Here is a 15000-nt window from a genome sequence, read left to right as displayed (position 1 = left end):
GTGTGTGTGTGTGTGTGTGTGACATTCATTTTGCTGCTTGACCTCCTCAGGTCAGTAAGATCAGTCTGGTGGACCTGGCTGGGAGCGAGCGAGCTGACTCCTCCGGGGCCAAAGGCACTCGGCTCAAGGTCAGAGGTCACAGAGGTCATAGAGGTCACGGTGATGTTGTGCAGCTTCAGCCTGATTCATTGATGTTTCATTTCTGTGTCGTTTGCTGTGACGCAGGAAGGAGCGAACATCAACAAATCTCTGACTACGTTAGGAAAAGTGATCTCGGCTCTGGCTGAGATGGTGAGTCAGCACACCTGATGTTTGGTCACCTGACAACACCTGTTCACCTGGAATCTGACTTCTTCCTGTGTCGTCTACAGCAGAGCAGTAAGAAGAGGAAGAGTGATTTTATTCCCTACAGAGATTCTGTTCTCACCTGGTTACTGAAGGAGAACCTGGGTAGGTAGACCGGTCTGAAGCAGCTGGATCATCCATCTAAAGAGTTTTAGTTTTAGTGAACAGCAGAACACTTCCTGCAGGAAACCACCTGCTCAATAATGAACGCAAATTCAAGCACTCACAAATATTTAGCAAAATTCACAAAAAGAAGCTCTGCTGAAAGTATGACATCATCAAGTCTCCTTTCAAAATAAAACTGACTTTATGAATAACAATATGGGGTTTGTGGGTAATGTGTTCTTCTGATGGAACAAGGAACATGTTCAATGAGTTTTCTCCACTTCCAGCTGGGAGAGACTGAACTTTGTTTTAGTGTTGAATGAATGTGATTTAAAAGCATGTAAAGCTCTTATTTTGAAGGCAGATGTGGTCTTTGTTTCTATATTAGTCTAAAGCTCTTATTTTGAAGGCAGATGTGTTCTTTGTTTCTATATTTCAGTCACAGATGATTTGTTCTGGAAAAATTCATCACTTCAGACTCTTTTTATCACTTTGAGCCCCAAAACATAAAAAAACCCACATTACAGGTCAAATATTTCAGGATTATTATCACAGGAAGTCACCACATGTTCCTGTTTATCATGGAGGTGCTACAAAACATCTAGTTTTTTTTCCAACCTTTAATTTTCACTAATTTCCGCAATTTTGCCGCAAGGACTCACTTAAAACTCCACAAACTGCATCGCAAATTTTAAGAAAGTCTGCCTCTAAATCTCCCAGTAGATGCACTTCAATCAGAACAAACACGAGACTCGTCACATCAGGACTGACAAGACCTCACGGCTGTTGATGGACATGAAGAACCAGGGTTGCTCAGGTTGGGGTGGACCTTTAATTACATTAAAGGTTTAATGTGTCTGTTTCAGGAGGAAACTCCCGGACGGCCATGATTGCTGCTCTCAGTCCTGCTGACATCAACTATGAAGAAACACTGAGCACTCTGAGGTCAGACCTTCTTCTGCCTGTGTTCATCCGGCAGCCATCGATCTGACCGAAGTTAAGCTCATTTAGTCATCAGGTGCTGCCGAGCGCCGACCCGTCCGGTAGAAGCTAATCTAACTGGGTGTGATGTGTCTGCAGGTACGCTGACCGGGCCAAACAGATCCGCTGCAACGCCGTGATCAATGAAGACCCCAACGCCAAACTGATCCGAGAGCTGAAGGCCGAAGTGGAACGACTGAGGAACCTGCTGTTCTCCCAGGGCCTGCAGGAGCTGCTGGACAACGCTGGTACACACACTTATAGCATGGTCATTATACTGGTACACACACTTATAGCATGGTTATTACACTGGTACACACACTTATAGCATGGTCATTATACTGGTACACACACTTATAGCATGGTTATTACACTGGTACACACACTTATAGCATGGTCATTATACTGGTACACACACTTATAGCATGGTTATTACACTGGTACACACACTTATAGCATGGTCATTATACTGGTACATACACTTATAGCATGGTTATTACACTGGTACACACACTTATAGCATGATCATTATACTGGTACACACACTTATAGCATGGTCATTATACTGGTACACACACTTATAGCATGGTTATTACACTGGTACACACTTATAGCATGGTCATTATACTGGTACACACACTTATAGCATGGTTATTATACTGGTACACACACTTATAGCATGGTCATTATACTGGTACACACACTTATAGCATGGTCATTATACTGGTACACACACTTATAGCATGGTTATTACACTGGTACACACACTTATAGCATGGTCATTATACTGGTACATACACTTATAGCATGGTTATTATACTGGTACACACACTTATAGCATGGTCATTATACTGGTACACACACTTATAGCATGGTTATTATACTGGTACACACACTTACAGCATGGTCATTATACCGGTACACACACTTACAGCATGGTCATTATACTGGTACACACTTATATAATGTTCATTATACTGGTACACACTTATATAATGTCCATTATACTGGTACACACACTTATATAATGTTCGTTATACTGGTACACACACTTATAGCATGGTTATTACACTGATACACACACTTATAGCATGGTCATTATACTGGTACATACACTTATAGCATGGTTATTATACTGGTACACACACTTACAGCATGGTCATTATACTGGTACACACTTATATAATGTTCATTATACTGGTACACACTTATATAATGTCCATTATACTGGTACACACACTTATATAATGTTCGTTATACTGGTACACACACTTACAGCATGGTCATTATACTGGTACACACTTATATAATGTTCATTATACTGGTACACACTTATATAATGTCCATTATACTGGTACACACACTTATATAATGTTCGTTATACTGGTACACACACTTATAGCATGGTTATTATACTGGTACACACACTTATAGCATGATCATTATACTGGTACACACACTTATAGCATGGTCATTATACTGGTACACACACTTATAGCATGGTCATTATACTGGTACACACATTTACAGCATGGTCATTATACTGGTACACACACTTATATAATGTTCATTATACTGGTACACACACTTCTATCCGTACTAACTGTGTTCATGTGTATTTAGTTGAACATGGTATGTTCGGCATCTCTGTGCATATTCAGAGGCAGTTATTTACAGACAACAGCAACTGTGTGTGTGTGTGTGTGTGTGTGTGTGTGTGTGTGTCTACAAGCTGTTCTTTACATAACCAGCATCACAGAGATTCCAGCCTGTTTAAAATTAAACCTGACTCTTCCCTCCTCTTCCCCCTCCTCCTCTTCCTCCTCCTCCTCTCTCTGTGTCTTAAAGTCAACAACAACAACGACCTCGCTGGTATTGCGGGTTTGTCCCCCTCCCCCCTGCAGCTGGCACTCACAGCCAATGGGATTGTGCCTAAGATTGGCTCCGCCCCTCCAGGTGACTATAGTGGGGAACATCTCCATCAAATGCAGGCAAACTGTTTTTATTTGTCCATTAATAGGATTTGTTTTTCTTCCTGTGCAGGTGACAAACCGCCGCCTGCAGGTGACGCACCTGTCGACCCCGAACACCTGATCCACAACGGAGAGGAGGAGGAGGGGGAGGAGGAGGCGGTCGCCACGGAGACCATCAGTAAAGAGGAAGCAGCTGAGAGACTGCTGGTAGGATGAGAGTCATTTTAAAGCTTCAGCAGCCTGGTGGGTTAAAATGATCAAACTTCCTCTCAGCATCTCTCCGTCAGCTCTGAACGGGAACATGAAGATATTAATGAGGACAAATTAATAAACTAAAGAGACATGAAGATATTAATGAGGACAAATTAATAAACTGGAGACATGAAGATATTCATGAGGACAAATTAATAAACTAAAGAGACATGAAGATATTAATGAAGACAAATTAATAAACTAAAGAGACATGAAGATATTAATGAGGACAAATTAATAAACTAAAGAGACATGAAGATATTAATGAGGACAAATTAATAAACTAAAGAGACATGAAGATATTAATGAGGACAAATTAATAAACTGGAGACATGAAGATATTCATGAGGACAAATTAATAAACTAAAGAGACATGAAGATATTCATGAGGACAAATTAATAAACTAAAGAGACATGAAGATATTAATGAGGACAAATTAATAAACTGGAGACATGAAGATATTCATGAGGACAAATTAATAAACTAAAGAGACATGAAGATATTAATGAAGACAAATTAATAAACTAAAGAGACATGAAGATATTAATGAGGACAAATTAATAAACTAAAGAGACATGAAGATATTAATGAGGACAAATTAATAAACTGGAGACATGAAGATATTCATGAGGACAAATTAATAAACTAAAGAGACATGAAGATATTAATGAGGACAAATTAATAAACTGGAGACATGAAGATATTCATGAGGACAAATTAATAAACTAAAGAGACATGAAGATATTAATGAGGACAAATTAATAAACTAAAGAGACATGAAGATATTAATGAGGACAAATTAATAAACTAAAGAGACATGAAGATATTAATGAGGACAAATTAATAAACTAAAGAGACATGAAGATATTAATGAGGACAAATTAATAAACTAAAGAGACATGAAGATATTAATGAAGACAAATTAATAAACTAAAGAGACACTAAGATATTAATGAGGACAAATTAATAAACTAAAGAGACATGAAGATATTAATGAGGACAAATTAATAAACTAAAGAGACATGAAGATATTAATGAGGACAAATTAATAAACTAAAGAGACATGAAGATATTAATGAAGACAAATTAATAAACTAAAGAGACGTGAAGATATTAATGAGGACAAATTGATAAACTAAAGAGACGTGAAGATATTAATGAGGACAAATTGATAAACTAAAGAGACGTGAAGATATTAATGAAGACAAATTAATAAACTAAAGAGACATGAAAATATTAATGAAGACAAATTAATAAACTAAAGAGACATGAAGATATTAATGAAGACAAATTAATAAACTAAAGAGACGTGAAGATATTAATGAGGACAAATTAATAAACTAAAGAGACGTGAAGATATTAATGAAGACAAATTAATAAACTAAAGAGACGTGAAGATATTAATGAAGACAAATTAATAAACTAAAGAGACGTGAAGATATTAATGAGGACAAATTGATAAACTAAAGAGACGTGAAGATATTAATGAGGACAAATTAATAAACTAAAGAGACGTGAAGATATTAATGAGGACAAATTAATAAACTAAAGAGACGTGACGATATTAATGAGGACAAATTAATAAACTAAAGAGACGTGACGATATTAATGAGGACAAATTAATAAACTAAAGAGACGTGAAGATATTAATGAAGACAAATTAATAAACTAAAGAGACGTGAAGATATTAATGAGGACAAATTAATAAACTAAAGAGACGTGAAGATATTAATGAGGACAAATTAATAAACTAAAGAGACATGAAGATATTAATGAGGACAAATTAATAAACTAAAGAGACGTGAAGATATTAATGAAGACAAATTATTAAACTAAAGAGACGTGAAGATATTAATGAGGACAAATTAATAAACTAAAGAGACGTGAAGATATTAATGAGGACAAATTAATAAACTAAAGAGACGTGAAGATATTAATGAGGACAAATTGATAAACTAAAGAGACGTGAAGATATTAATGAAGACAAATTAATAAACTAAAGAGACGTGAAGATATTAATGAGGACAAATTGATAAACTAAAGAGACGTGAAGATTATTAATGAGGACAAATTAATAAACTAAAGAGACATGAAAATATTAATGAGGACAAATTAATAAACTAAAGAGACATGAAGATATCAATGAAGACAAAATTAATAAACTAAAGAGATGTGAAGATATTAATGAGGACAAATTAATGAACCGTAAAGACGCACTACCACGTGTCGAGCAGTAAAGATGGATTGGACGAAGCATCCCGGACTCACACTGGCCGGTCTGTGTTGCAGGAAACGGAGAAGATCATCGCCGAGCTGAACGAGACGTGGGAGGAGAAGCTGAGGAAGACCGAGTCCATCCGTCTGGAGAGGTAATGGACCACGTCCACCTCCGTCTGTCCTTTTGATGTTTGTACGTTTGTCTGATTCAACAGAAGCAAACAGGAACGAAGGCCAGTCGGTGTTCATGTGATGCTAGTTAGGGTTATATTGTCGACTGAATTAAAGTGCTTGAAACATACATTATTGTTTACTATCTGTAAACTTGTTACCATGGGAACCATGGTTACCCAACTTAACAAGCAGCCCTCCACTCCAGAAGGTAAACAAAGCTAGAAAGGAGTCCTGAGTGTCGGTGTTGAGTACGATGAGGTAGATCTGGGTTTGAAACGTAAACATTTGGTTGAGCTGGAGGATGATTGACACCTGTCTGTCATCCAGAGAGTCCCTGCTGGCGGAGATGGGCGTGTCCATAAAGGAAGATGGAGGAACGCTGGGCGTGTTCTCTCCCAAAGGAGTGAGTTCGCCTCCGACTCTCTCTCTCGTTTCTCTCTTTGAAAAATTCAAACCTGTCAATGATTTATAATCAGTTTATGAACATGGTTATATATTATGGTTATATATTATGGTTGCATATTATGGTTATATATTATGGTTATATATTATGGTTATATATTATGGTTACATATTATGGTTATATATTATGGTTATATATTATGGTTACATATTATGGTTATATATTATGGTTACATATTATGGTTACATATTATGGTTACATATTATGGTTATATATTATGGTAACATATTATGGTTACATATTATGGTTATATATTATGGTTATATATTATGGTTACATATTATGGTTATATATTATGGTTACATATTATGGTTATATATTATGGTTACATATTATGGTTATATATTATGGTTATATATTATGGTTCATACGACCGAGTTTATCAACGTGTGTGTTCACAGCTGGAACTGCACTCCAGCCTTTTAAACCTTGAATTTACGGTCCAGAGCTCCTGAGTCCGAAGAAACTTTAGATTGGACTTCAGGTTCGTCCACTCAGGGCGGATCAGTACCGGGTCCAGAAAATGAATGTAAGTCCCCTGAAGGGATGTAAACCAGACTGTGTGTGTGTTGCAGACGCCTCACCTGGTCAACCTGAACGAGGACCCGCTGATGTCAGAGTGTCTCCTGTACTACATCAAGGAGGGCTTCACCAGGTCAGTGCCACCCTTCCCTCATCAGTCGTTGTGATCGGGACTCCATATCAATATATCAGATGATCAATATGAGAGGATTGATCAGACGCTGTGTGTGTGTGTGTGTGTGTGTGTGTGTGTGTGTGTGTGTGTGTGTGTGTGTGTGTGTGTGTCTCTCTCTGTGTGTGTCTCTCTGTGTCTGTGTGTCTCAGGGTTGGACAGCAGGACGTGGACATCAAGCTGTCCGGTCACTTCATAAAGGAGATCCACTGTGTGTTTGTCAGCGAGACCAACGAGCAGGGCGAAGGTGAGACCTGTCCGTATGGGTTACCGTGGTAACAACATAGTGACACTGGTGACGCGGGTTTCAAACATTTATTTGTACATCTGTCCACGGACTGTTGTCCTCGTTGTCCAGCAAAAAACGCGATGGCAAACATTAAACTAGGAACGCTGCGTAGCTAGGAAGCTACATGATTTAAACAGTTTTTACTTTTTTCTGAATCTCATTTAGGTGGCGCTATGACTATGACTGAATATTGGCACACAGATGTCTTGAAGGCGGGACTTTTATCAAACATGTTAAGTTTGAGAGAAATCTGACAATGTACATCAAAATTACAGCAACTGAAAGTTTCATGGGGCGACGCTCAAAATGGCTGCCACGGACACACCGTTCGAGGAAGAAGGATACTTTTAATAACTTTTCATCCCAAAGATCTTAAGATTGGACACACCAAATTTCAGGTTTGTTCGATAAATTCTGTAGAAGGAGTTCGGTAAAGTACAACACGGGCAAATCACCAAAAACGGACACTAAAGTCAAAATGGACAACGTCCTGTTTTAAACAATGTTAATTTATATTCAGTACATCAGAGAAAATAAAGCAGGTCTGGTCTTTATTTATTTCCTTGTTGTTTTCTCTTAAAGAATAACAAAAAGAACCAATCAGGGCATCATGAAAGTATCAATAAACAGTCTGTAAACATGAAACTAAGTAAACATGAAAAAGAAGTCGAGAACAAACACACATCGAGTCCTGTCGCGTGTTTTCATGTCATGTCTTCATCAATAAGTGTCGGTATTGATCGATCTGTGCTCGCACCTGAAGAGAAGACAAAAAGTCCTGACCAGCAGAGGGCGCTCTGAGCTCAGTGATGTCATCACTGAGCTCAGAGCGCCCTCTGCTGGTCAGAGCTGACACCTGCACTCATCAGCTGCACTGTGTGTGTGTGTGTGTCTGTGTGTGTGTGTGTGTGTGTGTGTTCAGTGAGTGACTCTCTTTCTTCTTCTCTTCCTGTAAAAGCTGCCTGGAAATCTGTCAGGTATCGTTCAACAGTCACTGCTACTAGTTACCATGGTGACATCGCCCTGCTGCCCCCCACCCCCTTGTGTGTGTGTGTGTGTGTGTGTGTGTGTGTGTGTGTGTGTGTCTTGTGTTGGATTCTGGAGGCCTCGTGTCGTCATAAAAAACCTTTCACAGAAACAGGAAGTGTGCCGTTGCCGTGGATACAGCGAGTGTTTGATTACATCATCCCCGTTTCCTGCACCGCTGGACATGCTGACGCGCTCTGACGCCGAAGGAAACGTGATTCTCAGCAGAGCAGAGTCCGACTCCCATCGGCCTCCTCACAGCTGGTGTTATGCTGATGATGCCGGACGCTGTAGAGCAGCTGATGGTTGAAGCTGCGATCAGGAGACTGAAGGTCGTGATGGAGACGAGGCCTCCAGATCTTCTGTGTTTCTGCGTCTCCTCGGAGGGTTTTGTGCTTCTTCAACTCTTCGTCTGTCTCTGCAGTCATCGTCACTCTGGAGCCGTTAATCGGAGCTGAGACGTACGTCAACGGGAAGCAGATCACCGACGCCGTCGTGCTCAAACAAGGTGACGACGCTTCAAAATGTTCAAACATCAAACGTTTGAAAGCTGGTGGAACATCTGATTACTAATGAGGTTACCATGGCAACAGATCAGTAACATGATTGGGTATAAAAGATGATTTCAGAGAGGCGGAGTCTCTCAGCAGTGAAGATGGGGAGAGGTTCACCACTCTGAAAGACTGTTTGGGAAATAGTTCAACAATCTAAGAATAATGTTCCTCAACGTAAAACTACAAAGAATTAGTGGATTTCATCATCTACGGTTCATAATATCATTAAAAGATTCAGAGAATCTGGAGAAATCTCTGAACACAAGGGACAAGGCTGGAAACCAATATTGGATGGTGGTGATCTTCGGGCCCTCAGGCAGCACTGCATTAAAAACACACTATTCTGGAGTGGAAATCACTGCATGGGCTCAGGAACACTTGTGAAAACCATCGTCTGTGAACACAGTTCATCGCTGCGTCCACAAATGCAGGTTAAAGAGGAGAGGGACCATCCAGCTTGTTATCAGCTCAGTTCTAAAGCCAGCATCTGTGATGGTACAGGATGCATTAGTGCACATGGCATGGGTAGCTTGAACACATAACCCAGTGGTTTTAATGTCCCACTCAGCATCTGTCTTCGTCGCCAGGTAACCGCATCGTGATGGGGAAGAACCACGTGTTTCGGTTCAACCACCCGGAGCAGGCGAGGCTGGAGAGGGAGCGCAGCCTCCCCGCCGAGCAGCAGGGGGAGCCGGAGGACTGGAACTACGCTCAGAGGGAGCTGCTGGAGAAACAGGGCATCGACATCAAGCTGGAGATGGAGAAGAGGTGAGGACCACTTCCTGTTCACCTCAAAGACACCATGCTGCTGATGTCCTGATTGGCTGACTGGGGTGTGTGTGTGTGTGTGTGTGTGTGTGTGTGTGTGTGTGTGTGTGTGTGTGTGTGTGTGTGTGTGTGTGTGTCCAGGCTGCAGGACATGGAGACTCAGTACCGTAAAGAGAAGGAGGAGGCAGATCTGCTGCTGGAGCAACACAGACTGGTCAGTTTCTGGTCAGGCAGCGATCAATGTTCTTATTGATCATATCAGCTGATTTACAGTAGAATACTGTGTGTGTGTGTGTGTGTGTGTGTGTGTGTGTGTGTGTGTGTGTGTGTGTGTGTGTCCAGTATGCAGACAGCGACAGTGGAGACGATTCAGACAAACGATCCTGCGAGGAGAGCTGGAGGCTGATTTCCTCCCTCAGAGAGAAACTACCTGCAAACAAGGTACGTATACCTGTCTGTCCTCCTGTCCTCCTGTCTGTCCTCCTGTCTGTCTGTCTGTCCTCCTATCTGTCTGTCTGTCTATCCTCCTGTCTGTCTGTCTGTCCTCCTGTCTGTCTGTCTGTCCTCCTGTCTGTCTGTCTGTCCTCCTATCTGTCTGTCTGTCCTCCTATCTGTCTGTCTGTCTATCCTCCTGTCTGTCTGTCTGTCCTCCTGTCTGTCTGTCTGTCTGTCCTCCTGTCTGTCTGTCTGTCTGTCCTCCTGTCTGTCTGTCGGTCTGTAAACAAAAACATACACCAGGATGTAAACAGGAGCTTCAGGGCATTCTGGTTGTTTAATGTACGACTCGTTCAATTGTCACATGAATGGAAAGGACGTCCAACAGCAACTACGTCTCACCTGTGTGTGTGTGTGTGTGTGTGTGTGTGTGTGTGTGTGTGTGTGTGTGTGTGTGTGTGTGTCTGTGTGTGTGTGTGTGTGTGTGTCTCCAGGTGCAGACCATAGTGAAGCGCTGTGGTCTGCCCAGCAGTGGGAAGAGGAGGGAGCCTCTGCGAGTCTATCAGATCCCTCAGAGGAGGAGGATCAGCAAAGACCCCAAACGGGTCACCATCGAAGACCTCCGCATGCAGGCTGTCAAAGAGATCTGCTACGAGGTCTCACACACACACACACACACACACACAGACACACACACACACACTCATACACACACACACACATACACACACACACACACACACACATATACACAGACACACACACACACACACACACACACACACATACACACACACACACACACACACACATACACACACATATACACAGACACACACACACACACACACACACACACACATACACACACACACACACACACACACATACACACACACACACACACACACACATACACACACACACACACACACACACACACACACACACAGACACACACACACACACACACACACACACACACACACACACACACACACACACACACACACACACACACACACACACACACATACACACACACACACACACACACACATACACACACACACACACACACACACACACACACACACACACACACACACACACACACACACAGACACACACACACACACACACACACACACACACACACACAGATCAACTTCCCCTCTGTCCAGCTCAGTGGTTGGTTAACTAACCATCTCAGAGTGTAGAAGAACAACACGTTTAACCTCCAGAGAAACTCACCAATAAACCCAGTGTTCACCCGTGTGTGTGTGTGTGTGTGTGTGTGTGTGTGTGTGTGTGTGGTTGTGTGTGTGTGTGTGTCTGTGTGTGTGTGTGTGTGTGTGTGTGTGCCGCCCCCTGCAGGTGGCTCTGGGAGACTTCCGTCACTCCCGTCAGGAGATTGAAGCTCTGTCCATCGTCAAGATGAAGGAGCTCTGCCGCATGTACGCCAAGAAGGACCCCAACGAGAGGGAGAGCTGGAGGGCCGTGGCCCAGGACGTGTGCGACACCGTGGGCATCGGAGAGGAGAGGAGCCCCCCCACGGAGGAGGGGGGAGGAGGAGAGGCAGGGGAGGGAGGAGAGAAAGGAAAGGTGTACGACCTGAAGGCTCACATCGATAAACTGACGGACATTCTGGAGGTGAGACGTCCTCACGGCTCCGTTAAAGGGACATTCTGCACACACTGACAGCCCACTCCTGTATTGCCAATGCGGTAGGCCCCGCCCACTCCTGCCTTGCCAATGCGGTAGGCCCCGCCCACTCCTGTCCAGCCATCGCTGTAGGCCCCGCCCACTCCTGTCCAGCCATCGCTGTAGGCCCCGCCCACTACATCCAACTCAACTCACGACCAAAAGTTTTAATGAAGAAAAATTCGGACCAAAACCAACAAAACTTTAAGGGACAATTTGTTTTCAATCCAAATGAATTAATTTATTTATTCTTCTCTTGTTGTTTGCAGGGCGACAAACAGGTCGTCTGTCGCCCCCTGCAGGTTAACTCACTCCATGACTTCTAGTCGTTCTGTTTGTTTCTGGGTCAGAATGATGAAGAACAACGAACGGTCTGAATGGTTGAACATCAGTGTCGACCTCAGATGTCCAGCAGGGGTCACTGTTCTCTGTTGAAGGTGTGTGTCTCCTGCAGGAGGTGAAGCTGCAGAACAACATGAAGGACGAGGAGATCAAAGCTCTGAGAGACAGAATGATCAAGATGGAGAGCATCATACCTGTCCAGGTACGTTCACACCTCGCAGCCCGGCAGGAGACCGTCCGCCTCCCGCTAACTCCTCTCTGACTCCTCCTCCGTTTCCAGGACGACGACGTGAACGACGAAGGAGGCGGGTCTCCTCAGAGGGACGGGGACGGGGCCGAAGACGGCCCCAAACTGCCGGAGGGCAGAGTTCAGCGTCTGATGGACGAGGACCCGGCGTTCAGGAGAGGACGCCTCCGCTGGCTGAAGCAGGAACAGCAGCGCATCCTGAACCTGCAGCAGCAGAACATCACCAAGAAGCTCCGAGGCCAGAGCCAAGGTCAGCGGGGGGAGGGGCTAAAGCAGCCGCAGCACCGAGCCAATCAGAGGAGGTTCTGACTCTCTGTCTCCCCCTGCAGGTCAGAACTCCCCCGTCGTCCCGATTCATCTCCCCGGAACCGGCCGCTTCATCCCCCCGCAGGAGTGCAAGCTCAAGTTCCCTTTCAAGAGTAACCCCGCCCACCGGTTGTCATGGGGACCAGCCTGCGCCGCCCTGCACGCCCTGGGTCTGGGGGAGGAGGGAGGAGAGGGTGGGGAGGACAGAGAAGGGGGGGAGAGCCTCGGCTCTCCCTCCCCTCCGCTTCCCCCCTACGCTCAGCCTCCTCCTCTGCTGCCCCTCCCCTTCCCAGCTCCGCCCCCTCGCATGCGCACCCCCAGCCCTCACCGTGCCTGGCAACAGCGTAACCAGGGTAACCAGGGCGGCTTCCATTACCATCACCAGGGCAACAACCAAAACCAGCAGCGCCGCTACCGCCGCAACTCTCTGGACAGCTCCAGCCACGGCAACGGTAGCTATGACAACGACCAGCACCACGGCAGCGGAAACGGCGGTCACCAGGGGCGACCAAGACAGAGAAGGGGGGTGTCGCCGGGGCCTGGGGGGGAGAGAGGAGGAGGAGGAGGAGGTGGTGGAGGAGGAGGGAGGGACAGAGACGGAGGCTTCCACTACAACCAACGGCAGCACCATCAGTTCCACCACCATCCCTACTACAACCCCCACAATGCACCATTCCAGCCGGGACCGCACCCCAACTACCACAGCCTGCCTCGCTCTGGGGCCCCGCCCCTTCCTGCTGACATGCTCCTGGGGATGGGGCCACCTCCAGGTGGGTGGGGCTTCACCACCCCGCCCAGGATGAGACGTCAGTTCAGTGCTCCGGACCTGAAAAACAACAAGGAGACCCCGATCTGACCTCTGACCTCTGACACACCGAGGCCTCGGATTGGCTGCCGGACATGCTGTAGAGAAAAGTCTGTGTGTGTGTGTGTGTGTGTGTGTGTGTGTGTGTGTGTGTGTGTGTGTGTGTGTGTATACATTGCTACGTTTAGCACGGGTTAGCTGTTGCCATGGCGACAGCATTTAAGGAGTTTGTTTGTTTATATTTGTGTCAGAGAGGATCAGTGTTTTATTGATTTAGTTTTATGGCTTTTCATTGGATGTTGTGGCCTCAAGGCTGTTTGTTTGTTTGTTTGTTTGTTTGTTTGTTTTTAAAGCTGAAGCGTGTTGGTTAGTTTCCTGGCGGGACGTTTGCGTGTTTAGCTTCAGCTCGTCGGTTAGCAGCGCGGCTCGTTAGCCGAGGCGGCGTTCGCGTTGCGTGGGAAAAACGGGTCGTACGAGTTCAGCGGCTTTCGCTTTGCCGCTCCGTATGCAAATGAGCACGTTACCATGGTGACAGCTCACAGTGTGGACCGTCGCTCGATCAGAAGTCGTGTTCACTCCCGATCGTACTTCCCGTCTCGCCCACACGACCCGAACGCCGCGTCACTGAAACCAAAGACTCTGCGGCGCCCCCCGCAGGCACACGGACGTGTTTGACCAGACCGAGTTGTGTTTGTATATTTGAAGTGTGCGTTGAATCGTTTATAAAAAAAACACAGGAAACGTGCTGACGGTGAGTTCACTGTCTCTGGCAATCGTGGGAAATGTAGTAAGTGAGACGCAGCACATGAAGCCTGGTGGGAGACGCAGGAATCACAGGAGGTGACGGGTTGATGTCGGGCTGAGAGGAGGGAACTCTGGGAAATGTAGAGACGGAGGGCTGGATGACAAGAGACCTGAGATACAGGAAGCTTTTATTTTGAAGTGCTAACAGTGATGTTTATTTCCTGCTGTGAGGATCTGACACGACTTCCTGTCGGCTGCTGGAAAACGTGTCTTCTTCCTGTTTGACTCTGATCTGATGTTGCGTTCAATGTCGCCGTCTCCAGGCGACAGTTACAGGTGTTGGATGTTGTGTTCACTGCACAACCGGAAAAAATTCATTTACAACCGAGCTGCCACAAAGGTTCCAACTTCCTGCGTCAAACTGAACGCGAGGTGTTTACTGTCTGGAGCAGCGGGGCGATTAACCCCGCCCACTTAGACAGAGGCATTGTGGGAGATGACGAGTGGAGCATCTTGGTGCTCCGTGACTTTAAGAGAACCGACCAATCAGGGCGCGAGTCGCCACGACGGCGATG

The 15000-nt window shown here is 44.8% G+C and overlaps 2 protein-coding genes across 3 annotated transcripts in view; both read left to right on the top strand.

The window, feature by feature from the left end:
- LOC138214200 (kinesin-like protein KIF1C) overlaps window positions 1-15000 on the top strand; it is a gene marked incomplete at its 3' end in the record, with an annotated part of 33448 nt that extends 18448 nt beyond the window's left edge. The window contains 20 exon segments of one of the 2 annotated variants that reach the window (XM_069175599.1): window positions 51-128; window positions 226-291; window positions 375-450; window positions 1317-1395; window positions 1531-1679; window positions 3280-3387; window positions 3475-3611; window positions 5947-6026; window positions 6376-6451; window positions 7087-7166; window positions 7358-7452; window positions 8945-9028; window positions 9662-9842; window positions 9984-10056; window positions 10185-10283; window positions 10772-10933; window positions 11655-11930; window positions 12436-12525; window positions 12604-12820; window positions 12900-15000. In XM_069175599.1, the coding sequence (XP_069031700.1) occupies window positions 51-128; window positions 226-291; window positions 375-450; window positions 1317-1395; window positions 1531-1679; window positions 3280-3387; window positions 3475-3611; window positions 5947-6026; window positions 6376-6451; window positions 7087-7166; window positions 7358-7452; window positions 8945-9028; window positions 9662-9842; window positions 9984-10056; window positions 10185-10283; window positions 10772-10933; window positions 11655-11930; window positions 12436-12525; window positions 12604-12820; window positions 12900-13732 (3039 nt within the window). 2 annotated transcript variants of the gene reach the window in all.
- Window positions 14207-15000, top strand: part of corin (corin, serine peptidase) — a 21509-nt gene continuing 20715 nt past the window's right edge. Inside the window, exon 1 of the mRNA XM_069175490.1 lies at window positions 14207-14338. Within this exon, the coding sequence (XP_069031591.1) occupies window positions 14207-14338 (132 nt within the window). The remainder of the gene's footprint in view (window positions 14339-15000) is intronic.

The sequence above is a fragment of the Embiotoca jacksoni genome, unplaced genomic scaffold (assembly GCF_022577435.1).
Source record: "Embiotoca jacksoni isolate LCO1_2020_lvr unplaced genomic scaffold, fEmbJac1.0.p SCAF_68, whole genome shotgun sequence".
Lineage (NCBI taxonomy): Eukaryota > Metazoa > Chordata > Actinopteri > Embiotocidae > Embiotoca > Embiotoca jacksoni.
This window is presented reverse-complemented; position numbering and strand designations above follow the sequence as displayed.